The sequence below is a fragment of the Phalacrocorax aristotelis genome, chromosome 12 (assembly GCF_949628215.1).
Source record: "Phalacrocorax aristotelis chromosome 12, bGulAri2.1, whole genome shotgun sequence".
Classification (NCBI taxonomy): Eukaryota; Metazoa; Chordata; class Aves; order Suliformes; family Phalacrocoracidae; genus Phalacrocorax; species Phalacrocorax aristotelis.
Genome location: NC_134287.1, coordinates 5,497,510 through 5,522,413, shown reverse-complemented (window position 1 = coordinate 5,522,413; position 24,904 = coordinate 5,497,510). Strand labels below are relative to the sequence as shown.

At 38.5% G+C, this 24,904-nt stretch overlaps 1 protein-coding gene across 2 annotated transcripts; it reads left to right on the top strand.

Annotated features, from left to right (window-relative positions):
• The first annotated feature begins 344 nt into the window (after nt 1-344).
• KIF11 (kinesin family member 11) lies at nt 345-24,387 on the top strand. 2 transcript variants are annotated; one of them, XM_075108191.1, is made up of 24 exons: nt 345-382; nt 2,706-2,753; nt 3,652-3,747; nt 9,804-9,936; nt 10,059-10,156; nt 10,239-10,317; nt 10,678-10,863; nt 10,948-11,072; nt 12,918-13,008; nt 13,307-13,549; nt 13,662-13,757; nt 14,447-14,535; nt 15,050-15,137; nt 15,904-16,092; nt 17,230-17,437; nt 17,716-17,888; nt 18,203-18,325; nt 19,347-19,505; nt 19,897-20,036; nt 20,657-20,936; nt 22,010-22,232; nt 22,474-22,628; nt 22,935-23,051; nt 23,753-24,387. In XM_075108191.1, the coding sequence occupies exons 1-24, from the start codon at nt 360-362 to the stop codon at nt 23,876-23,878; spliced, it is 3,288 nt and encodes a 1,095-aa protein (XP_074964292.1). In that variant the 5' UTR covers nt 345-359; the 3' UTR covers nt 23,879-24,387. The 2 variants fall into 2 exon arrangements, with proteins under 2 accessions (XP_074964292.1, XP_074964293.1); XM_075108192.1 differs by lacking the exons at nt 345-382; nt 2,706-2,753; nt 3,652-3,747 and adding an exon at nt 5,953-6,196.
• The last annotated feature ends 517 nt before the right edge of the window (nt 24,388-24,904 follow it).

The window sequence follows — 24,904 nt, the reverse complement described above, 5'->3', positions numbered from 1 at the left end:
CTGTTAGAACTCCGTGTATTTGGTTTTCTGGGTAGATTTCCCCGTGGGAAAGTCGTGGTTGTCCCTGGCTGCTTTAATTCCCTTCTAGGCAGAAAAAATGAAACCACCCCCAAAGCCCCACTGTTTGCAGTTCTAGTAATGTACTTTCTTCAGAAGTATCTATTTTCCTATGTCATATTTCTCAAAGCTAAAAAGAAAAAAAAAAGTAATGTGCTATATTTAATGCCTGATTTTAGTTTCACCAGTGCTTGCCTTTTATGTTATGTTACAGGTGGAAGTTCACAGAACCCTCTTCCAGTCACAGAAAGGTAGAAAGACATGACCTGATGAGTTAGCTCAGGTTATTTCTGCACCCAGAGATGGGACTGAAGATATATTGGAAGTAGGTTTAAACTAGTCAGCTTTGGTCAAATTAGCTGTTAGGAGTGGCAGCACGCTACTCCATATGGTCGACAAAATCTGTCAGGGAATTTGGGTAGATGTTCAGCTGCTGGTTTCCACTGAGGTCTGCGCTGCTACAGAGACGCTCTTACCAGTACCTGAGCTGTCCGCTTTAAAACATTCACGTCTACATCAAGTACACCCACACTTCTGGCCTCCATTTAGACACAGAACTGTCTCTCAAGTCAACTAATCCTGGTTGGAGCAAGGCAGTTTGTAGTTTTCACCTAAATTAACTGGTTGGATTTAGAACTGTGTGGGAGCCTAATTTTAACACAATATGTTAACTCCTGTGAAAATGAAGGGTGTCTTTGTCCTCATGGGATTCTAGTTTGAGGTAATCTGGGTTTTTTCCATTTCCTAGTGTATGTAAAAGTCAAGACCAGGCCAGAGGGAAAGAGGACAGGATAAATAGTGACATATTAAATCTTACTTTCACCCTGTTGCCAGTGCATCAGAGAGGGTAATACCATTGTGCCTCACAGAAAGCATGCTGCTAGATGAGTGCCTCTTCGTGATCTATCTCCTCCCTCTCTGAAGCAACTGGACGATTAAGAGGTTGTGAATTGGAGTCGCTCTTTTAAATTGCATGTTTAGTAGAAATGCTGCTTTGTTGTTAACACAAGTTGTAGGCATGTTGTATCAGTTATCATGTAGGGGTGAAAGCTATAAAAATATAGAGAGTTTCAGGCAGTTTATTCCTTTTTCAGGTCCTGACAGAGGGTTTGGTAGCCTAATGTAGCTGAATGTATATATTTAGCTAATGCTGGCCTGGTGTATATTTAGCTGCTCTGATAAATCCTGCCTTTCTCTATAGATCTTGGCTAGGATATACAAAGCGGTGATCCTGGGAAAGTAAGACTGCACCAGCAAGACTGTGGTGGTCTGCTAATAGTTGCATCTAAAGCAAGCACTTCTGTTTCTGTAGCTGTGGTGATGAAAGCTCACACCTTCCCATGCATCTAACATAACTACTGCAGCAGAGGTGTGCAATAGAGGTCACACCTACTGTACTTTACACCTACTTCAGCCGCTGTAAGCTTATTTAGTGGCTATTCAATGGCACTGATGTTTATTCAGGGCAGATTGTGTTCTTATAATCTAACCCCTCTCTGTTTAGTTTATACTAGCCAAAATTACACTCATCCACTATTTTAGATATCTTTTCTGTGTTTTAAAAATATTTTTAGTATGACACCATCAGCAAAAGTAAAGACTTTCAGTAAAATTCCTTTCTCAGTGTAGTCCGGCAACTCAGATTTCTTCCACGTGAAACTTTAATTGCTCATAGGCAATTGGTGCTTTCAGTCCTGCCTTCTTCATCTGCCCTAGTGAGAAGACAGGTGTTGACCAAAAGATCAAATGAACTTGAGTATATTTAGAGAAAGTGTGGAAATTATTCAAAAATTACCGTGACGTATCAGTGACATAACTGGTCGGTGCAGGGAAAGTAATCCTCCAGGTAGGGAGGTTACAAATAATTTAGAATGAAACCAGTATTTTATATTCCTTCTGAAAGCTAAGAGGCAGTAAAACTCTTAAGTACTGTCTTGATATGCTTCTAATGGAAGCATATTTTTCCACCCAGCTAAAATTCTGGATTAAATTCAAATAGTAATTGTATATAAAAGGGCTTTGTAGCAAACTGGCCTCAGGCTGAAAAAAAGCATAGCTTATGATTGTTATTTCCATTCCAAAATAAATAGTGGCAATTTCATGAGAAGGCATATATTAAAAAACATCGTCTGTTGACTGCTCTCAGTATAAAACTACTGAATTAATTAGATTTTAAGATATCGAAGTCAAAAGATAATGAGAAACCAAGGAGACATTTCATGTTGACTTCAGTGGGTCCTGTCAAGTCTATATGTTTCCAATTTTCCCATTCATTATTTATGTAAAGGATGTCATCCAGCTGCATGCCTTAACTGAAAATAGGTAAGCATATGGAAAATTATTAGCTTTACTCTGAGCTAATTACACAAATGCATACACCCCCCCTACATATGGTGTTAATTTTCTATTATGGTGACTATTACTATAGAAAGATGTAAAAGTGCTACCATCTGTGTCTGTGTCAGACAGCGATCTGGCACACATGCAGAAAAAGAGAGATTCATTATCCAGTGTATTCTTCCTGGCTGGTGGAAAACAATTTTGGTTTTAATCATGTTATATATGCATTGGGTCCTTAATTTTTAACAATAAGGTAGTTATTGCATATTTTTAACAGTACAATAATTATTCTGTTATTTTGACTGAAGGAGAACCCTGTCCTCAGCTGAGAATGTACCAGTACAGTATGTGTGTGTGTAAGTCCTTATTGTTTAACTTTCTGTACATAGACAACACAGAGTTTATAATATTACTGGCCAACTGGACAGGCTGTTCAAAGGCTAGAAATTGCTTTATGTTTATCTGAGGTGCAGGTCATCTCCCCTTTAATGTGAATATGCAATTAATCAGTAAATTTTTCCTATGTCATTGATAATATTAAACAATGTTAAACTCTGTGTATGTTCCATACAGCTCATACACTGTGTAACATGTTGGTAATCAAAACAGGTGTTACTAATCCTTGAAGAAGTCTCACCCAAACTTATAATTTGTGTTAATTATATCTCTCCATTATTACAACCTTTCTTAATTCTTAGCTAATCATGTTTAGTGTCAACAAATTTACTGTATGTCAGACCTCCATATCTATAATTACCCAGGTCATCTGCTATAAATCCTAGGAAAACACTGGGTTGGGTTTTTTTTTTTTTGAGACATGCATTCTTTACAAATATCACTATAATACAATGAATTCTTGGTAGGAAGCTTTAGTGAAGAATTGTCCTTTTTGATCAACAAGGGGGGATTAGTAATGTCTACTGAAATCATTACATTGGCAGTTTTGTGTGTTATTATATGATTTTCTGGAATGTTTTTCTCTCTCTAAAAAAAAAAAAAAACTTACGTGTCACAGATAATGTATGTGCCTTATTAAAGGTCATTCTCCCAACCACTGTGAATACTACCCTAAGAAGTGTTGTTTCTTTTTTTCTCATTTTTATTGCTATGGCAAAGGTAGCTATTGGGCAGATTCAACAATAGATTGCCCATGTTTAAATGCAGGTTTGAATGATCTCTTCTTCTATGTTTGTGAGAGACATGTTTATATTTTGAGCAGAATTCTGACTAATGCAAGTTACACTTTCATACTAGAAAAGACCAAACAGGCAGAAATGGGAAGAAAAGACTTCTTGTGTTCCAGTGCTGCCGCCTTTTGTATGAACCGTACGAAGGAGTACAGAGCAAAAGGTGAAGTTTCAGTAAATTCGCATACCTGCATTTGACTTTTCGGTCTAGCAGTAGTTCCTACACATTTGTCTGGTCAAATTATTTTTGCTCTTCGCATATACAAAAAGCAAGTAAAAATAAGGATGGTCTCAATGTGTTTGCAATGGATATCACTTTTATCTTACATTAATTTTCCCACTTGCTTAAATCTTAACTGAAACAAAATTTATTATTGTGATTTTTTGTGTTTCATTGAAAGACAAATAGCATGTCTTAGTAATACCAACCCACCAAACTCATTTTGGTTGGAAAGGTAAGCTCACACTGTTAGAAAATACAGATTCCTTTGTTGTCTGTGCATATAAATTTTAAGTGTTTTTTATAAACTACTTCTACAGAATCATTGTCTAATTTCTGTGTTTGAGGCCAAAAGGTTAAAAATTGATGTTGAAGGGCAGTAATTCATCTGGCAGTTACTGACTTACAAAGTTTAGTCCTTGCAAAGTAGTTTTTAATGTAATTTTTTATGCTATATATACTTTAAGACTGTATTGTTTTCCGTGGCATGCAAGTAGTAAAGTGTTACGTGGAGCAAACAGAAAATACTTGCTCAGAAAGGCTGGAAATGAAAATTGTTATTAATCACTATAAAGATTTCATAGCTCTTGTCCTGTCTCATCATCTGTATTTAGAATGGCAGACAAATTTGTTGAATGTTAATGTTTTCTGAATCAATTTCCTCTCACAGCAGACTACAAATCCAACACTTCATGTCCTTTTCTATAAAAATAATGTGTGTGTTGTGTTTCTTAGATCCTGTTCTTCGTGCGTAGTGTAGTTGGCTCTGACATTGTTCTAAATTTTGAGATAAATGGTAGCATAATGCAATGCTGCTTCATGTCCCTGTCAGAAAAATTACTGCAAGCCTTACAGGTTAGGATTCATTTGTTATTAAGACCTCATGGAGGAGGTGTAAGTTTCAAATCAGCCAACTTAAAAAAAAAAAAAAAAAGAGGAGGGGACAACACCTGCAAAATTATAGACGAGTAATCCGAATTTCAGCAACTAGACATCTGCTTCTTCCCTTCTACCCACAAGATGTGTTATTCTGTCATAGATCTCCACCTAGCAAAGCTTTTAATACTGTCTCAAAGGAAGCTCTTGCAAGGAAGTAGGGTGATGTAAATTCAGCTGCTGGTGAGAGGATGCAAACTTGTACTTTGTGTATCATTCACATGATCTAGTTTCAAAATAAGAGGGTGGATGTGGTGCACCCGCTTCGTCCTGAGCTTTTAAATAGTGATTTTCATTCTGACATAGGATTTCCCCACTAATTGAGCAGGCAATACCTACGCATTGAAAGTTAGGTATAGAATTTAGAGCGGTGTTGATGAATTGTGCTGGAGACGAGCCTGAGCAAGAGCACACCCAGTGCGCAGAGGGGCCAGAGCAGAGCTCACCAAGGCAGGGCCAGTGAAGCCCATGGCTGGGGGATAGAAACTGCCTGGCCTGTCAGTTCTGATGCAAGTGCGTGGTGAGCTGTAGTGGGGCATCACCGACCGACCGAGGGGACGGTGGGGCGCCCTGCTGGGAACAGCGAGCGCTGTGCCCCACTACCTAAATTGAAGTATGGTATTATTTTTTAAACAGGCAAAGTAATGCTTCTGCTCCACCAGGCGTTGGCTAGGTGTTCTCGTCTCATTTTGAACGTGGCATTTAAAGAAAATGTGGACTAACGGGAAAGCCATTGGGGATAGAAGAAAGGATGGCCAGAGGGCTTGACCGGTGAGGAAAGATTACAAGGATGATGTGAATCTTGAAGAAAGGTAGTTGAGGTGATGAGTTTGGATGCTTTCAAATGCACGGATGTTCAGCAGCAGCTGTAAAGAAGGCAGTAGATCTCCCTGCTGCCCCCTGTGAGTCCGCGCGGTAGTGATAGCAAAAAATAGCTGCACAGCAGGTTCGAGTTCGACGTCAGACGGAACGTCACGACGGTGTGGGGGATCGGGTCAGAGGCCGTAACGCAAATGCAGGTACCCTCCTCCCCGCCGCCGTCCCAGAAGGCGGAATCCGCCTTCTCCTGCCACCCGCTGTCACACGGGGACCGCAGCCCTCAGCGCGCGGGCCGGAGCAGAACCGGACCGCCGCTTCCGCCCTGCCTTTGCGTCACCGCTACGATTTGAAAAATTCCCGTGGTGCCCCGCGCGGCTCGCGCTGATTGGCCGGGACGGCGGGAGGTGCGTGCTTTAAAGTTGGCGGCGGAGCGCGCGCGCCCCTAGCCAGAGCGGTGCGGCTGAGGCGGGCGGCGGGCGGTTGGCCTGAGCCCCGGCGCAGCGCGGTCACCGTCAGGCTTTCGCCTTTCTCCCCACCTCGCGCCGAGGCTCGCCATGGCTTCTCTCAGCTTCCAGGGCGGTGGTGGCGCGAAGAAGGAGGAGAAGGGCAAGAACATCCAGGTGGTGGTGCGGTGCAGGTAGGCGCGGCGACTCACACACCCCCCCGGCGCCCCGGGCCAGCACCGGAGGCCGGCCCGCTGCGGGGAGCCGGTGAGGGCCTTCCTCTGAAGTCCCTCCGGGGCTCGGGTCCGGGACGCTTGCTGCGTTGCCCCCCGGGGAGCCCGGCCAGCCCAGGCCCGCGGCGCTGCTCGGCGGCCCCGGTGGCAGGGAGCTGCGTGACGCTTCTCCCAGTCCAGCGGCACGACGGACTCCGCTGTTACGTGCAAACCGCCCTCGTACCCGCGCTTAAAACGCCTGTCTGAGGCGTTGCCTGTGTGCGCTGTGGTGGCGCAGCCCTGCCGCGGTCAATGGTGCTGCCGAAGAGCTGTGAATAATCGAGAATAATCTCTTACAGCTTAAAAAGGCGAAAAGTTGCCGTTTCCTAATTTGATTCTGTGCGCGCCCGGTGTGAAGTCATGTGGGAAGGTTAATTAGAGCTAGATGACAGTTATTATGACTGATATTCAAGAAAAAAACCTGATTTTTTTAATCTTCTATCAGCTTCTGTGGGAAGCCGCTACGATTTAACAGCTAATAAAATTTTTGCTGTACCCACTTCAGTATATCTTTCATATAACTTCCGTGATGTAGACTCCCCAGATATGGATGAAAAGCTATGGAGGTCAATTTGTTAAGTAATGATGACCAACCACCTTGGTTGATGAGATGAATTTATTTTTTGGTATGATATGACAAATTTCAGGCCACAGCTGGAGTGCTGTGTACAGTTCTGGTCCCCGCTGTACAAAAAGGATGTGGACAGGCTGGAAGGGGTCCAGAGAAGGGCCACCAAGATGGTCAAAGGACTGGGAAGCTGCCATACGAGGATAGGCTGGGAGAGCTGGGTTTGTTCAGCCTTGAGAAAAGGAGGCTCAGAAGGGATCTCATCCCCATGTACCAGTACTGAAGGGGCAGCTACAAAGAAGATGGAGACTCCCTTTTTACAAGGAGTCTCATGGAGAGGACAAGGGGGAATGGACACAAGTTGCTCTTGTGAATCTTGAATCTTGTGATTCTTGAATCTTGAGATTCCGACTGGACACAAGAGGGGAAAGTTTTCACAGTGAGGACAGTCACCCATTGCAATAATCTCCCCAGGGAAGTGGTTGACTCGGCCACATGGACACTTTCAAGAGTCGTCTGGACAGAGTGCTGAGCCATCTTGTCTAGGCTGCGCTCTTCCTAGAAAGGTTGGACTAGGTGATCCCTGAGGTCCTTTCCAACCTGGGATTCTGTGAAATTTAATGTACCATAAGATTAGGTTCTCTGTGTAATTTTGAGGTGACCTTAAAGACTTTCTCACTGATACTGGATATTAAATGTTCTTAAAGTATTCCTTGTTAAAACTGTAATACTACTAATGTTAAAAATAATGTTCAAAATACCTTTGGAAGATTTTTTTTGGTTTGTGCCATAACTGCAATTGTTAGCTTACATATTGTTATTAATGCCTTTTGCAGTCATTATGTCCTCCAATTTGGAAGTTCTGCTTTTACAGATGCATAATGAAGATAGAAATTAAAAGTGCTTTTCTCTTATTTTTGCAACATAACTAAAAAGCTGCTGAAACAGATGTTATGGGATTGGTGAAAGTGTTGATGTAAATCAATGCTATTGCAAAAGAATAACTTTACTGAAGCAATTGAGTTTGAAACACTGTCAAGATCAGTCATATTCTTTCTCATCTAATTAGTCTCAATTCTTCTTGAATGACCTCACTAAGTATCAGCATATATTTTAATGAAATATAATGCTTAATGTGACAGTAGCATCAGGATTGTCCATGGTGTAGTGTTTTGCTTTTGTTGCAACTCATAGACTAAGTCCAATGTCATGATTTCATCTAACCCCTAAAAACTTTCTACCTCACTCTTGCTTTTTGCCTGTTGTACAGCTTTTCTTTTTTAATAGAGCTTCAGTGTGTTGAGTAGATGTCCCTTCCACCTTTCCTTTTTCTTCTGCATCAGTCAGGTTCTACTTATCATACAGATACATAGCTAGATGCAATTGTATTAATTTGCTTCCAAAACCTGATCTATCTGAGCTTATCAAAAACCTTTTCAAGCAACCTATTCACTATGCTTTGGTAAAACATTAATTTGGAAATTCAAAATGCATGCATTAGCATTGTTAACATGCATGTTAGTACGCTTCATCCCTAAGGGGATGAACCTGTGACCAACTGTTCCTGTGGCATACCAGGTTGCTGCTTGTTGAGTGGTGCTTGGCAATGATCTGCATGTATGCTCTAGGCTAGCTATTGTTCCTCTCATCTCGCAGTTTTGGGCTATCATACCATAAGGCTTCTGCATTTGACTGCTTCACTGGCGTATCATTACAGAGCAGAATATATTCATTGTTCAGCCTCCTACTATTTTAAGTCACAAAACCGAAGCTGTAACTTACCCCTGTGACAAGGTTTTAGTGATCGTCTGTTGCCACTGGTCGGCCTTGCACCAAAGTGTCTAGTGGTCTGTTTAGAATCTAAGAGTTTGGCCTCAGTGCTATGTTGAGGAAGAAATGTTAGGGACAAGGGTCAGAAAACTCGAGGTGCCATGCACTTGTGGTTTTGTTTTCTTGGTGTGTTGTTTTGTTTTTTTATCCTAATTTAAAGAGACAGCATCTGAAGTGTCTCTAGTGTCAAAATATTTTTAAGATTACTAAGGTTGTAGAAGTTCTATTTTTGGTTTGGCAGTTCAGGTCAACTATACAGGGGGCATAGGCATTCAGTGCAGTAGCACTACTAAATGAGTAATACCTTTTCATACTTCTAGTTTTCTGCCCATGGTCATTTACATGCTTTTTGGGAGGAACTGTTTCAAACACCCCTTCAAGGAAAATTGTGTGCACCATGTTTAAATGAACTTAGTGATGAAACAAAATGCTCCCCATCAAGTTTCTAAACTTTTATTATACCCCTATTAGACTTACCTTTTTTTACTCTGATTGAGTTTTAAGTAATGTGGACTTTTTCCCCCCAAAAAAATCTGTCGTCTTATTCATCTTATTAAATTTTGTTCATAATTCACAAATACTGATCAAATGCATCAGCATTATAAAGGTTTTGATATTGCTGTCCACTGTTCTGCCATTAGTAGGGTCTGTTAGTATTTCTGGTGCTTTAGTGTGTTGTGCCATCAGTGGGAGATGTAGGCTTCATTGCTTGTATAAATGAAAAATAAAAAAGGAAATTTGTAAAGTTATTTGATTCACTATTGCTTTAACTTTCATGTATAGGTTTCCTTTTTTGAAAGTTCTTATTTATACAACTATTCAGTATGTCTAATCTTCCATACCACTACCAACCCCCTGCTCCAGAATCAAACAGCATTTTCTAATGCAAGTTAGTTGTGTGCACCTCTAATGATCTTAAAAGTATTTATGGGCTTCTTAAAAAACACATATGTAAACAAACAAAAAGCTATAGATACTTAAACAATTATTGAACAAATTAAAAGTTTTATGTCCCTTTTACCCAGTTATACTATTCTGTATTCTTAAAACTGAGTGATGATATTGCTTTGTTGGTTTATGTTCTTGTTAGTGATGATATCAATCTGATATTCTTAACTCTTCTCTTTTTAGGCCGTTTAATGCCTCAGAACGTAAAGCAAGCTCCTATGCTGTTGTAGACTGCGACCAAGCCAGAAAGGAAGTTAGTGTCCGCACTGGAGGAGTGACAGATAAGACATCAAGAAAGACTTACACATTTGATATGGTAACTGTTTATCAAGTTGGGGACTTCTAAAAACAAGCTAGCACACTTCTCCAATGTGGCCTGATTACTGTGTGATGCTATCCATTACAGATAAATGGGATGTGTTGTCTTTGCTTCACCAGGTTTTTGGAGCTCAGGCAAAGCAGATAGATGTATACCGGAGTGTTGTGTGTCCCATTTTGGATGAAGTTATTATGGGCTACAACTGTACAGTGTTTGCGTAAGTAAACTAGTAATTATTATTAGGAAATTCTATTTGAATTTTAGTTTCATGTTTACATTTTAATGTTTTTTATTCTCAGTTATGGCCAAACTGGTACTGGTAAGACCTTCACAATGGAAGGGGAGCGGTCACCCAATGAGGAATATACTTGGGAAGAGGTATACTTTCACTCCTGGGGTTTCTCTTGTTTGTACTGTAGTTCAAAGCTAGAAATTGCAGAAGGCTAAGAAAAACTAAAGTCGACGCCTTTCAAATCCTGACGCTGGCTTTTCTTAAATGTTTGTAAATTAACAAATGGTCTCATTCATTTATATGAAAATCAAAACTTTGTCTTTAATGCGTGCATACAGGTCTTGGCAGTCATATAGATCATCTTCCATATGGATCATATGGAAGATGATCTTTGTCCAAGGTATTCCTACGTATATCAAATCAGACTATTTAGCTGACATTCCACCCTCCACCCCCAAATCTCTTTCAGTACATTTATGTATTAAACACTTCACTTTAATTTATAGGATCCACTAGCGGGTATAATACCCCGTACGTTGCATCAAATATTTGAAAAACTCACAGAGAACGGTACTGAATTTTCAGTGAAAGTCTCTCTTTTGGAAATCTATAATGAAGAGCTTTTTGATCTTCTGAATCCTACTCCTGATGTTGGAGAAAGACTACAGATGTTTGATGACCCTCGAAACAAGGTTAGTGCTGTCTTCCAAAATTTGTTACTTTAAGGCTCTCAGGATTGTTGAGATGTATAATAAGCATGCATTATTTTCTGACAGAGGGGTGTAATTATTAAAGGCTTGGAAGAAATAACTGTACACAACAAAAATGAAGTCTACCAAATCCTGGAAAGGGGTGCAGCAAAAAGAACGACTGCAGCTACTTACATGAATGCATATTCCAGGTACAAATCTTCCCCATTTCAGAAACTTTGATTTGTTCTTGTTTTATTAAACAGGATCTTGCTGAAGAAGTAAAAGATGTGCATACCTGGCATGATCTTGAGATTGTGTATCACAGCTCAGATTGCCAAATGTGGATTAGAAAGCCCTAGTTAGAACTTCCCCCTCATCACATCCTGTGGGATGGTTCTAATAGGTGTATGAAGGGGCTTTATAAAACTGAATGCTTCTCATCTTAAATATGAGCAGCTGTTTCTCTCTGCATGACTTTTTTACATAAGCTTCCCCTTTGTGTAGAGTTTGCATGCCTTGTTATGAATATGTCCCTTGTTAATATTCAGTGTCAAGTTGGAACAGTAGCTCTGGTATTCCATCTAACTCTAGCTGAGATATAAGTAGCAAAATGTTCTTAATCTGGCATCTAGAATATTGAGATTTAATTATAACTCAAAGATAAGGAGTAAACTTTTTCAAAGCTTTCTATGCCTACGGAAACAAAAGACCGAAGTCTGAAAGATATGTAACCGTACATTGTATGTACTAGCATGACATAAATATTCTCTGCAGTAGATACTGTACATCTTCAAAAAGAAGGCTGTAGTCCTTTCAGGTTTGGAAGATGTTTGGCTGATATACAAGTGTTAGAGAGGTGGGTTTTCTTTCTTCTAGCTGTTATGGGTGGTTTTTTTTTTGTGCCAGTCCTGTTTAGTAATAAAAACTTGGTGTAAGAGTCTCAAGTATCCTTTCCTCTCCTCACCAGTAGTAGAAAATAGTATATTAGGATTTGTTACTCAAGTTGGAATTTCGAAATAGTGCTAAGATCTGGTTTTTTTACAGGTCAACACAAGACCCTCTTTTCAAACCCCAGCTTCTGAAAACTTGCTAACTGGATTGTGGAAGTTGGGGATAAGGTTGAGGGGTTTTTTTTGTATGGCAATGTAGGTTACTTCACATGATTGCAGCTTGTAGTCAGAATCTAGTAGAGACACCTTGGTAAAAATATCATTGTTTATTACTGACTTCTCATTCTTGAGCTGCAGATGTGATGTTTGTCACCTAACAAGTAGTGAACCAGTGTTGCAATAAGCAATGAACACCCTGCCCAAGTCGTATTTAAAATGAAAGATATACTGAGCACACCTGTCTGCTGGTGCAAGGAAATTGGTATTTGGCTACGGCAGATTAGAAGACAGAACTAATTTAATCTGAAATTACAGGGAATTTAGAGAATTTGTTCTGCCTGAACTGTTTTACGCATGGTCAAACTGGTATAGTTGGACATCTATGGTTTTCTATATGTGTCAGCTTCCTATTAAAGGAATAAGCTCAAGCTAAAATAATCTAAAGCTGTACTACTGTTTTGAATGAAAACTGAATTTAACTTTTAAATTTTTAAAATTGGATTCAGCTACTTGCTGATTTTCTTAGCCTGAATAAAGAAAACTAAATTTCTTAATCTCGCGTTCTGTAAAACTTTTCTTAGTGCATTGACTAAAAAAATATACAAGCCAGTTTTCTTGACATGTCTGAATTGAGAACACACAAATGTAAACAAACCCGAAGTGTTTCTCTTGATTTTGCTTGAAATAAGATAAAATTTACCAGAACTGGATGAGGCAAATGTCATCCAATTGCTTCATCACTGTTTTTAAGTACTGTATTCATATGTATACACACAAAAATATACTTGGTAGAGTAACTGCGTATTGAAAATGTGTAAGTCGCAATTAATGGGCCAAATGTATTCCGTAAAAAAAGCACGGATGCCTAACTTGCAGCAGTGTCATGTAGCAAGCAGATCATTTGGCTTTAATGGGATGTCTGTCTGAAACTGAATTCTTTTATAGCCGTTCCCATTCTGTGTTTTCAATTACCATCCATATGAAAGAAACGACTGTAGATGGAGAAGAACTTGTTAAAATTGGGAAGCTAAACTTGGTGAGTATTTGAACTAAATGTCATTGATGACATTCTTGAACTAACAAACTAGAATAATCTGACCTCATTCTCTTGAGAGTCTAAGGCTGTTTTTTTCCAATAAGGGGTAAAAACATTTTTGTTCATAAAGTGATATGAACTATATTTGTCACTCTGAGAAATGTCATTCCCATTTGTCACCCCAATGTCTCCTGAACAACTCCTAAGCTAGTTTGTGTGTTGCATTCTGTGACACTATGGGGCAAGTGTTCTTCAGGGTTATTTGAGACAGAAGCATGTCCTTCCTCATGTCTTTCAGGTTGATCTTGCAGGAAGTGAAAACATTGGTCGATCTGGGGCAGTTGACAAAAGGGCTCGTGAAGCTGGAAATATCAACCAGTCTCTCCTGACACTAGGAAGAGTTATTACTGCTCTAGTAGAAAGAGCCCCACATATTCCATACAGGGAATCTAAACTCACAAGAATCCTTCAAGACTCTCTTGGAGGACGAACAAAAACATCAATAATTGCCACAGTTTCTCCTGCATCTATAAATCTTGAGGTAAATTTAAGTCTGAAGATCTAGTCCTAAAATAGATATTATATTTTGCTAATGATACAAAAATATGAGTTAACTCCTCAGTTTGACCTAGCGTTACATCTGTTTACCATAGGAAACGTTGAGTACACTGGAATATGCCCACAGAGCAAAGAACATAATGAACAAGCCTGAAGTTAATCAGAAGCTAACAAAAAAAGCTCTTATTAAGGTAAGATAGACATAGATCTTCACAAACTAACTGACAGGTTAAGTTTGATTCTGTTAATATAGTTTTTGCTATGCAGGAATTATGAAGTTTAGGCGAAGCTATATCTAGAAGCAGTGCATTTCTGTGGTGATTTTAATCACTGAACTGATGCCTCCAAACTAAGCTGCTCTACCGGTACAGCATTAAGTCTCTTTCCAGATACTGAAACTATTGTTAAGACTAAAGCTGAATAGAGAGGGACTTGCTACTGGCTATGACTCTGTGTATGGATTACCTCTTTACAAGTTAGTGGAGAGCCACTAAATGACACTGGATATTTCTGGACTTGCTGTATTAGCAGATTCATTCCCTAGAAAGTGCCTGAATTAAAGTGAATATGTCAGTAAGTATAAATGAAAAGCCAATATAAAAGTGGCTGACTGCTACTAAAGAAGCTGCGATTCCTGTTCTAAGCTGTTATATGCAACCAAGTATGATTCAAATGGGATGTTTCAATGCTCTACATATATCCAAGGGTATGAATTAAAATGGTGCTGTACTGAACTTACTTGGAACAGAAGTGAAGTGCTTTGCTTCTGTGCTTATGTGAGACTTCCATAGAGCACTATCTTTGTGAATTATCTGTTAAGCTAAATCTTGAAAGCAAAGTAGAAATTTTCATGTTTATGTGTGATTGTTTCTTTATACAGGAATATACTGAAGAAATTGAGCGTCTGAAGCGAGACCTTGCTGCTGCACGAGAAAAAAATGGAGTCTATATCTCCCTTGAAAATTATGAGTATGTCTTCAAAATTTCTCTAAAATTACTAACAAAAAAAATCTCAGATACTGGTACCTATCCTTATACAGAAGTGCTTTCAGATCTGTTTTCACACCAGAATATTAAATATAGTCGGGAGAATTTGGTCAACTTGTTCTTTAGAAAGTAATTATTACACACAGAGAAGCCTAAAGACTAGGTCTACACTGAGGATTTTATTTATATGTGGAACCTACCATAAGTGTAGCCAGGTTGCAGATTTACACCATGCAGCCTTTCTTTCAGTAGAAGGTCATATAGGAGAGCAAGCTTCATATAGTTTACTTTGCTGTGTAAGAGGGCTAGTTTACATAGAAAGATTACAGTGAAAAATTGCCTTAAATCCTTTCTGCAATAAGTGAAAGCTACCTGCTTCTCGTACAGAAGTTAGCAGTACTTCTTTTTCAAAATTACTAAACACGTAGTATAAAAAGCAGTAGATAATCTTGAAATCAGCTCTTGACTAATTTGTTTGTTTTAATCCTTACTTGAGAGCCCTTAATGGAAAGCTGACGGTTCAGGAAGAACAAATCGCAGAGTATATTGACAAAATCAACATCATGGAGGAAGAAGTGAAAAGAGTAAGCTATGTTTCTCAACTGTGGCTTAAATATGCCAAAAAATTAAAGAAATCTGTGGGGAAGGAGGAAAAAAGTTTAAGCGAATAACAGTCTAAAGAGTTTTTGTTCTTAAAGTTTCCTAATTAGTCAAGAGTGGAAGCTTCCTAATCCTTGAAGTCAGGAAGTTGACATATCACATATGAAGTTGTGGGATGCAATTTTTTAAAGCTGTTGACATTAATACAGCTTTAATCTTTCATTTGCTTTAGGTTTTTAGCAAAAATCTGCTTGTAAAATGGTATCATCTCAGTTGACAGATATCTGCTTAGGAGCAAAGAATGAGGGGAGAGGACATGGTGATGAGCTCCCATTAAAAAAATCATACAGAAAATGGGAGCTTCCTCTTGAAATGCAGATATCAATTTGCTGGAATATGTAACTACTCTGTGTCATCAGCTTTACTGACTTCTTCATTCTATCTGCTCACATTTGTTTAGTGGCATTTTTTTCCTTGTGCTGTAGCAATTGTTTAGTCTTCTGGTTTGAGTGGGGGAAGCAAGGGATTATTACAGTGAAAATTATGTTGGATTGTGATACTTTCAGTGGTTATGGAGACTATACAAATCTATAGTCTAGGTTTAAGACCTCTGAGCCTTACAGCTAAAACTACATTGGTAGGTGACAACTTGCCTTCTGGTATTGTGGCATAATTTGAGAGATGTGAAGTGGGACTGTTGTACTTACAAAAAGCAGTGTTGTGTTAGACTATGTTTGTCTTCCTCTTTAGATCACTGAACTATTCACAGTTAGTAGAAATGAACTTGAACGGTGTAAAACAGATCTGCAAATCAAGGAGAAAGAACTGGAAGAAACACAAAAAGATCTGCAAGAAACCAAGGTTCATCTGGCTGAAGAAGAATATGTGGTTTCAGTTTTGGAAAACACTGAAAAAAAACTTCATGGCACAGCTACCGAGGTTGTCACAGTTCTTGCACCTAACTGTAACAGTAGCTTCCCGTGTTTAGGAGTTTAATGGGCTGTTCAAGGAAATAATTGTTGCTAAAGTGTGATGCTAGTGTGACAAAACTTGAATTTAAGATGGAAAACTAGAGAAAGATTAGCTTTCTCTATATTATGATGAAAAGCTATCTAGATTGCAGGACTTTCTCTGTGGTAATATTGACAGTTGACTGCTAAATATGCTGGTTGGTCTGGAACTACCTTTCTTTCAGGCCAGTTTGTCAGCACAGTTCCAGTACTTTGTAGTATCTATTGTCATGAGTTGTTTTGTAGAATAAGTAGTTCTCTTTACAAAAGAGTAAGTTACATATAACCGCAGTAGAAAAATTGCAAAAAGGTTTGCAGAGATGTGTGCAGTAATTTACGCTCACTGAATAGTGGAAACTGTTGCCCTGTCATCTCTATATTTTGGGGTATAGTCTTGATGCATTTGTAGATTGGTCATAATTATTGAAACAGACTTGAGATAGAGAGAGTGAGTGTGTCCTGCTATTTAAACTGCAAAGTGATGAAACTTGTATCTTTAGTCAACATGAAAATTTCTTTCTACTCAGATTCCTGTAAGGTTGGGAGGGGTTGCCTAGTTTTTTGCATGTGGGCTTGTGGAGTGTTTGGGAGAATTGGGTATAGAAATTTACACTGACTACAAAACCAAGAACCTGCTATACATTCAAATTCTAAATTATTTATCACAGATATAGTACTGGAAACCTCTTGCTTTAGTCCTATTAAAGAATACATTTACTGTCAAATCTTTCAGAAAAAGTTGAAGTGGTCAGGAATTTTTTTTCGGTTGGTATTCTGTGATAAACTATATCTTAACTCCTTAAATACTGAGGGTGTCCTTTATTAATGCTTTAATTTCAAAGTCAGAACAAATGGCCTCTAGTAGGTACCTTCTTTCTATGTTCTAACACTATAAATGACATAACACTGGGATTAAGAACAGTTGTAATTTGATATAAAGGGAAATACCTGTCTTTCTAGGGACATAACTTCTCCTTCAAACCAGAACTACAGTTGCTTTGCTTTATATAATATATGGTTGACTTCTTGTCCAAAGTCTGACTAAAATAACTTTAAAAAATTGTAGTTACTTGGTACAGTTGAAGAAACTACAAAAGATGTATCTGGACTCCATGCGAAACTGGACCGTAAGAAGGCTGTTGATCAACACAATGCTATCGTACAAAATACATTTTCAGGACAAATGAATGTTTTGTTCAACAAAATACAAGATTCAATTAGTGAAAACAGTTTGAAGCAGCAAGAGATGTTGACATCTTACACAAGTTTTATAGGTAAGTGTAATACCTGTATCAGTATGTCATCCTGAATTTTTGGAATAGTAAGAGTACCAAAGGACCATTTCCTAAAACAGATCTGTTCTAGTAAGTGGAAGAGGCTTTATTTTAAGGAATGTAATGATTACAGTTGCACCAGTAATAAAGTATCTGGGATGATCAACAGCCTTTTTGTGCTGTAAGAGTCAATAAGGAGATGAGCAATAAAAGGAGTTCCTGTCTTACAGTAGGACTTTAAAAAAAAATACTGTAATGCTTCTTGATTTCTTTTGTAGGTGACCTGCTCTGTACCAGTTCCTCAGCAGCTGATACTCTTGCATCAGTCATATCAGCATCTTTTGCCTCTGTTAAAGAATTGGTGTCTACTGAAGTTTCTCACGTGTCTGAAAAAATAACACAACATGAGAATCTGTCACTTGATTGTAAAGCTGAGCTGCTGAGATTAATTGTTAGTAAATTTACATACTCTTATGTCACTTAAATATATGAAACTCTTCTTGGTCAAAAAGGAGGGGTTCTGTAAATATTGTACAGGTTTTTTCTGATGTTCTCTACCTGTCTCTGCTTCAGCACTTGGCTGTGATTGTGTCCCTCCCCGTTTCCCCTTCCGTGTCACCACCACAAACTAATGTACTGTATAGCAAATACTGTAATAGCAGAGTATATGGATATGTGTATAGATAGCTTCTTACAAATCTAGATGAAGGAAGAGTGATATCCTAGTTTACTTTTGCTTTTTCTTTTTTTTACTGCTGTTCCTAGGAGGAACATACATCTGGATTAGGAAGAGCATTAAATAGTTTGACACCTATGGTAGAATTTGTCTTGGGGTTAAACTGTCAGTTTCAGAGTAACATGAAGAAATATTCTGCTGTGGCTGAGAAGGTAATGCACATAACCTGTCTCTTACCCTGTGCTCTTCTATTTTATTTAATTTACAGATTACCCTTCGGTGGTTTTTCTGCAGTGTGTCAGACTGTTTCCACTTCTGGCCTGGCCTTTTCTTCTTTATTCTGTCCCATGAGTTCCACCTTTTAGTTCTTTCTTTCAGACTTCTTTTCCACTTCTGAGTGTGGTGTTTTACTTGTTACCTGTATTGGCACAACTGCTCGCCTAAATACCACATAAGAATGGTAAAACATGGATACTTAAAGCTATATGTAACAAATGTTTGATCATTTCCGTAATATAGTCTCTCCTGTATTCTAGAAATCTAAAATAACCAACTTAGAAAAGTCTTATCACTCCCAGTTTCTCCTGCTGCCACACCGAACTACTTCTGTAGTCACTTTGGTTCCTGGGGAATGTGATGCTGTATCTTGTTAACAACAACCATAAGTGCAGACAGTTCTGCACTTTGGGGGGGGGGGGGGGGGGAACCCCAACTCTGCTTCAATTTTGAGTTCTAGTCTATCTCATGTTGTTTATAGAGGACTGCAGCCTCAGTCTCCCATTCCTTTTTCTCCATTTTGTCAAAACCAAATCTTTGTTCCTGGTGACCTGTTGCTCTGACTGAAAAATTTCCCCCTTCTGTCAATTAAACCTCGTGAAACCAACCGCCATTGTCTGGAGGCTTTTTATTGGTTTTCAGACTTCAGCAGCAAATAGTCCATGGCTTACCAGTTCTTGCTTCTTGTTCTTGTCTTAACCAAGTATCTTGTCTGTGTCTTCCTGTTTTGTGTACCTCATGCCAAATTTTGCATTTGGAAAAGCCCACACCAAGTTCCAGTCTGTGAGTTCAGATTGCTCCAAGTGCTGTTTTAGACCTTTTATGCACAATATTTTATTAGTGCCTGTGACTATTTCCTTGGGGTCGAGTTTGTTTCTCTATAAATTATGCTAAGGCAATGTACCCAGTTCTTACCTAAAGACAAATGTCTAACTTTATTTATAACTTTTTTCAAAGATGGAGGGTCATAAAAAGGAAATGGATACCTTCTTTGGAGATCTTTCTCTCACTCTGAAAAAATTACGGGAAGAAACAGCCAATGTTTTTGCTCAGCTTCAGAATGATTGTGAGAATTTAAGAGAGGAAGTGGAAATGATGAAGCTGGCACATACAAAGGTATTCTTAGAGTAAGAAGAAATCCTAACACCAAATGTGATTGTTTGCTTTGATTTAAACTCTTTGTAGCAGTAAACCGTTGTACTTGCTTCAGAAGACATGTTAGGACAGTAACTTGATAATCCTAATTCTTTTCAGCCTTTGGGCTGCTTTAAGAAGCCTTATGTAGGAAGATAACAATTTACCTTTGCTCTGATCATGTCCAGTATATATGCCTTCACATATATCTCCAAAAGCAAAGTGTCTGTATCTTCTCTACACAAAAATAGCACCTTCACCTTTAGAATGACAAAGCTCTTTTATTTGCTACATCTTCAATAAAGGCGTTCAAGTACCTTTAAGAATGTTAAAAAAAGTTGAACTGTGAAATATAAGACATTTTTCTTAACAGAGCGCAGCTGAATTAATGTCCTCACTGCAAAGCCAGCTTGACCTGTTTGCTCAGGAGACTCAGAAGAACTTAACTAATGTACTTGCAAAAAATGGAAGCTTGAAGACCACCATCACTGCTGTGCAAGAAAATGTTCACCTGTAAGGAGCAGATTAATTTTGGTGTATACTGATGCAAGATAAAACTATGTATGAAGACGACTGCAAAAATAGCTGCTCTTCATATTTATATGCTTATAAAGTCTTCTGGACAAGACCTGTATGTTAGAGCTGAGTCCTGTCACAGAATGTAGATGGTAGCTCACCTTTCCCCAGAGTAAAAGGTAGCTCTACAAGGCTTTTCCTTAAACTTGCCTCTTGAGCATATTGCAGATAAGAGACCATGGTTTTGGGATAAATATGCTGATGTGTGGCCCTCAGTATGGCTGGACTTCAGAACTTCATACCATAAAGGCTTAGCTTGAAGTATAATAGCGTATCCTTTGCAGCATGCTTCATTCAGTTGCAGAATGAATATCTAAGGTCTTGTCAAAGTTGGTTTTTAGTTTGTGGGGTTTGTTTGGTTTTTGTAGGGGGTTTAATAAACCCACTGTTCTGAGTGCTGCAATTTGTAAATTTACTAAGTAGAGCAACCATGTTACAATTAACTGGTTTGGCAGAATTGCACTACACTAGTTCTGGTCTCAAGTATTTATAAATGTAGAATGTGTTTAAAATCCACCTTTCAAAATCTCTGAACTGTTACAAATACATTATTGCAGGAAAACTACAGACCTAGTCAGCAGTACAACTTCCAATCACAGCAAATTTATTGCATCTCTGGATAATTTCTCTCAAGAGCTCAGGATTATAAATGGTGAAAACAAGATGATGCTGGAAGAATCCACTGACCACTGTCATCAACTTCTTGGCAATCTCAAAAATGTGTCTCAGGATACTGATAAATGGGGTGAATTTGCAACTGCCCAGATAGTCAACTTTACCAATCAGCAGCTATCGTCTTTCAATGATGAGAAACAGCAACTTCAGTGTTTGCAAAAGGTACCTATAGTTGTTTGTAGGCTAACACAACATTCTGAGACAGACCTTTGCAGTAGAATTTGTAGGGGAAAAAAGTTCTCACTTATAGTCTGAACAATTTTTTCAAGTTTTTTTCAATCACAGCAGACTCATGTTACTCAGCTTAAATAGATGCAATTAGAGGAAATTGAAAGCTTCATTTAAGTGGAAGACTTTGAATATTAAATGCAAATAACCTCAAAAAAATGATGTCTTGATTAATTCCACACAGCTATCTTCAATTTGTCTACAAATTTTTTTTTTTTACATCTTTTTGGTACTATATATATCTCTATTTCTAAAGCTTTACCTACCAGTAATGCCCTTGGGAGATCTACACAATGATCAAATACAGATTGTATTCTGGAGGATGCAAACAACTTTATTGGTCAAACCGATTAACATTACAGGAGAAAGCATTCCTTTCGGGTATCTGAGTTCTGCCCTCATATCTGAGAATTTCTTTCTCTAATTTTTTTTAACTTCCATTGCCAACTTTACTTCCCACGCTTCTTGTTTTAATAGGTAATGAAATGGGCAAATCCAACCTTTTCCTAACTTTCATGAAGAAAAATTTAAGTAATAAAAGCATTTGCAGTTTCAAGACATCCCTGTATCTGTTGTATCTACTGAACACTTCAGGACTTTCATTCCAGTGGGAATGGCTAAAAATACATGTTTCCAATTTCCCCTACAAATGCATAAAGCTTCTAGTGCGTGGAGGATTTTCACTTTCACTGAATTATCCTAATTCTGTGCAGAATTGTGCATAGAAGCATGAGGAGTCTAATCTGAACCAGATGGCATCATCTTTATTCTTATGAGTAGCTTTCTAAAATGATTGTACTTTCTAAGAAACTGAGTCTCTTCTGAAGATAGTTCTCGAAACAAGAGTGTAAAATTGGCACTGAAACTTCTCAGTTTGAGGTCTCTCAGTTGTTTCGTTTCAGGTCATGTCACTAATCATGCACCACATCTTAGAAAAGAGGCCATAACCTTAACTTTCCTGTTAACTTGTTTTTTTGATTGGGGTGTTTTTGTTTGTTTATTTTCAGAAAAATGAAGAAAACTGTGATAGAGCAATAGCTGAAATTGCTGGCCATATTGGCAGACAAAAGGCTGATGAGGAGAAAGTACTAAATGGCCTTCTTAATGAGATAAAGGTTGATCATGAGACACTTCTGGAGCAGAAGCTGTCACTTAATGAGGAAGCACAGCATGGAGTGACTCAGGTTAATCGTTTCCTGCAAGAGGATCTTAAAGTGGATATTCCAACAGGTATTTAAAGTAGGTCGGGGACAGAATGGTTTTACGGAGAGCAAAGTTGCAGAATTCATAAGTGAATGTTATTGAGGACATAATATAACTAGCAGCTTTTTTTAAGGTGCATGGAAAGAATGATGACTGAGCAAGGCGTGATTTCGCTATTGAGTTAACGTAAAATAGAGGATCTGTAATTAAAGTAATTGCTAAAAGTGTTTAACAGTGCCCTTTCATTAGTGTACAATCTTCGTTAAAGGGACCACTCCACAGAGAAGAGACTACTTCTATCCAGTCACACTTGTGAGAACAGAACCCCGGGAACGTCTACTGGAGCAATTAAGGCAAAAGCAGCTAAAGCTTGATGCTGTGCTAGACAGTGTGACAAAGGAGGAGGAGGATAATGCAGATCAGGTATGCGCATGAATGGCAAATGAGACTCTTCAATTAAGATTTCACATCTTTAGAAGTTTTTTCAGGAACCCCAGAGCTGTTTCAGCCTTTGTGTTTTACAGGGTATTTGAAGTCCCATGTGCTGAGCTTTTTGACAAAAAACAGTATCTTGAAAAATAAGAGGAGGCATTAATAATTTTAAAGATTCTTTCATTTCTGTTTTTCAAAAATGGAAGTGCCATGTCTCTTATAGATCTGATCATGCTTAGTACGTTTGCCTAGGAAGCTCAGACATTAAACATGCTTTTCTAAAAACTTCTGTTTTAGGACCTGCTGGAAGAGGAGGAAGGGTTGCAAGAATCCAGTGAAAGCTTTTCTAGTGACAAATTCTCAGTGGATACAAACATATGCTGCCATGCAAATGGTGGCATTCCCTTTTTCCAGGTAACTTCCACAGATATTACACACAGTTGTGTATTTAAGAGTGCAGAAAAAATATTGTTCCATAATAGTGCTGTAGTCTAAAGTCGTCTACTATCATCTAGTGTAGTCTCACAACTTCTTTAAATCCTGTAGAATAGGCTTTGCTAAACTTGAGCTAAAGTAACAGCAGGTAAAATAATGCAAATTTCTGACAAGCTGGACAGACAGTGAAAACTCCTCAGCAAATAATCCTGCATGGAAAAAAACGCCATACCTTACTAGACATTAACACATGTGTGTTAATGGAAAAGCTGAAATTGGATGGGGCGTATTTTCTTAGGGGCCAGACAGAAATATTAGCATTCTTGATTCTTCACTGGTGGGGTTTTTTTTGTTTTTACTTTCTTCCTTCCTTTTCATCCTCCTGCTTTACCAATGTATCAGTATAAACCCCTGGTGTATTAGGCTTGGGTTTGGCATGGGGCGGGTAGGAGGGGTGGTGTGTTTACTTGTCATGGATCCCTTACAAGTAGCTGCTGAGCTTGCAGATGTCTACAATAAATCTCTTTAGTAAATGCAATGTTAGGAACCTTTTGCGGGAGTTCTATCAACTTTTTTTCTCAGAACACTATATACTGCATTGCACATGTGCAAGTAGTCTTTTAATTTCTTTGTATTCTCTTAACATGGATAACTTATTGGGCATTTTCTTTAAATCCCAGCACAAAAGGAGTCACAAAAAGGATAAAGAGAACAAATCTGCAGCTACAGTGGAGAAGAACAAAATAGAGGATATGACGGAACAGTTTCTTCCCAAATCTAAGCCTCCTTTAAGATCACTGAACTAAGACATATCCACTACGGATCCCTGTTTTGAAATACTTACGTGTAATTGTCTACTGAGCCATAACTTTGGTTATTCTCGGTCTCTGTATATAGTGATATATTGATGCGAAGTTGCATCAAAAGATTGGCCTGCTAGATGTCCTGCCTTTATCCCATTTTTATATGCTTTAGCTTGCAAAGTATTGAGAGACTTTTTTAAAAAAAAAAAAAAAAAAAAAAAAAAAAACAACCACACACCACCCCACCGTGCAGATTATGGTGCTGTATGTTAAACAGACTTCATGTTGTCAGGTAAGAGATCCTTTTCTGTTTGTCAGTAAGTTTAAAACAGAGCAGAAATGGATGAGGAAAAATGTTTTGTCAGCATTACCAGCGACCATTTTATTTTTTTAATTAAGTGTAAGTGTTCTGGTTTTGTACCTGTTTTTAATCTGATTTTTGTTTCTATGAAGCAGATAGCTGTCTTTTGCCTGGGATTCTTCAAATAAATCATTGATACATGGAAAACAAATCTATAAGTACCTCCCTCAGAGTCAAACAAGCTTGCGTGACTTTCATCTTATATAACCAGGTTTAATTAGCTAAAACATTAGTAGCTGTATCATAAGTTTTGTGCTCTCAGAAAAAGATGGTTCCTTCCCTTGTTTCATAATAGACAATAGCTTTATTTAAGTGCCCCTTCAGTATACGAAAGCTAGTCTCACTGCTGGCGTTTGGGTTTTTTTGTTTTGTTTTCATTTGTTTTGAACCCCAGTGTTCTTATCTTTCTCTTAACCGCAGCTGTGCTGTGTTGGCTTGGATGTGATGTTGTCAGCCACACCTTATGTATTGTAAACTGGCAGCATTTCTTTTAAGATGTAGATACTTAACATTAAAACATGCAAACTTGATTACAAATGCCGCTCCTATGTTGTATAACAGCGAATTTCCAGTAATTGACAGCATCATTTGACCAGCTGTTCTTTTTATGCTGCTTCACCTGAGAATTTGAAGGAAAACCTCAAGCTATGAGGTGCGTAAAAAGATGA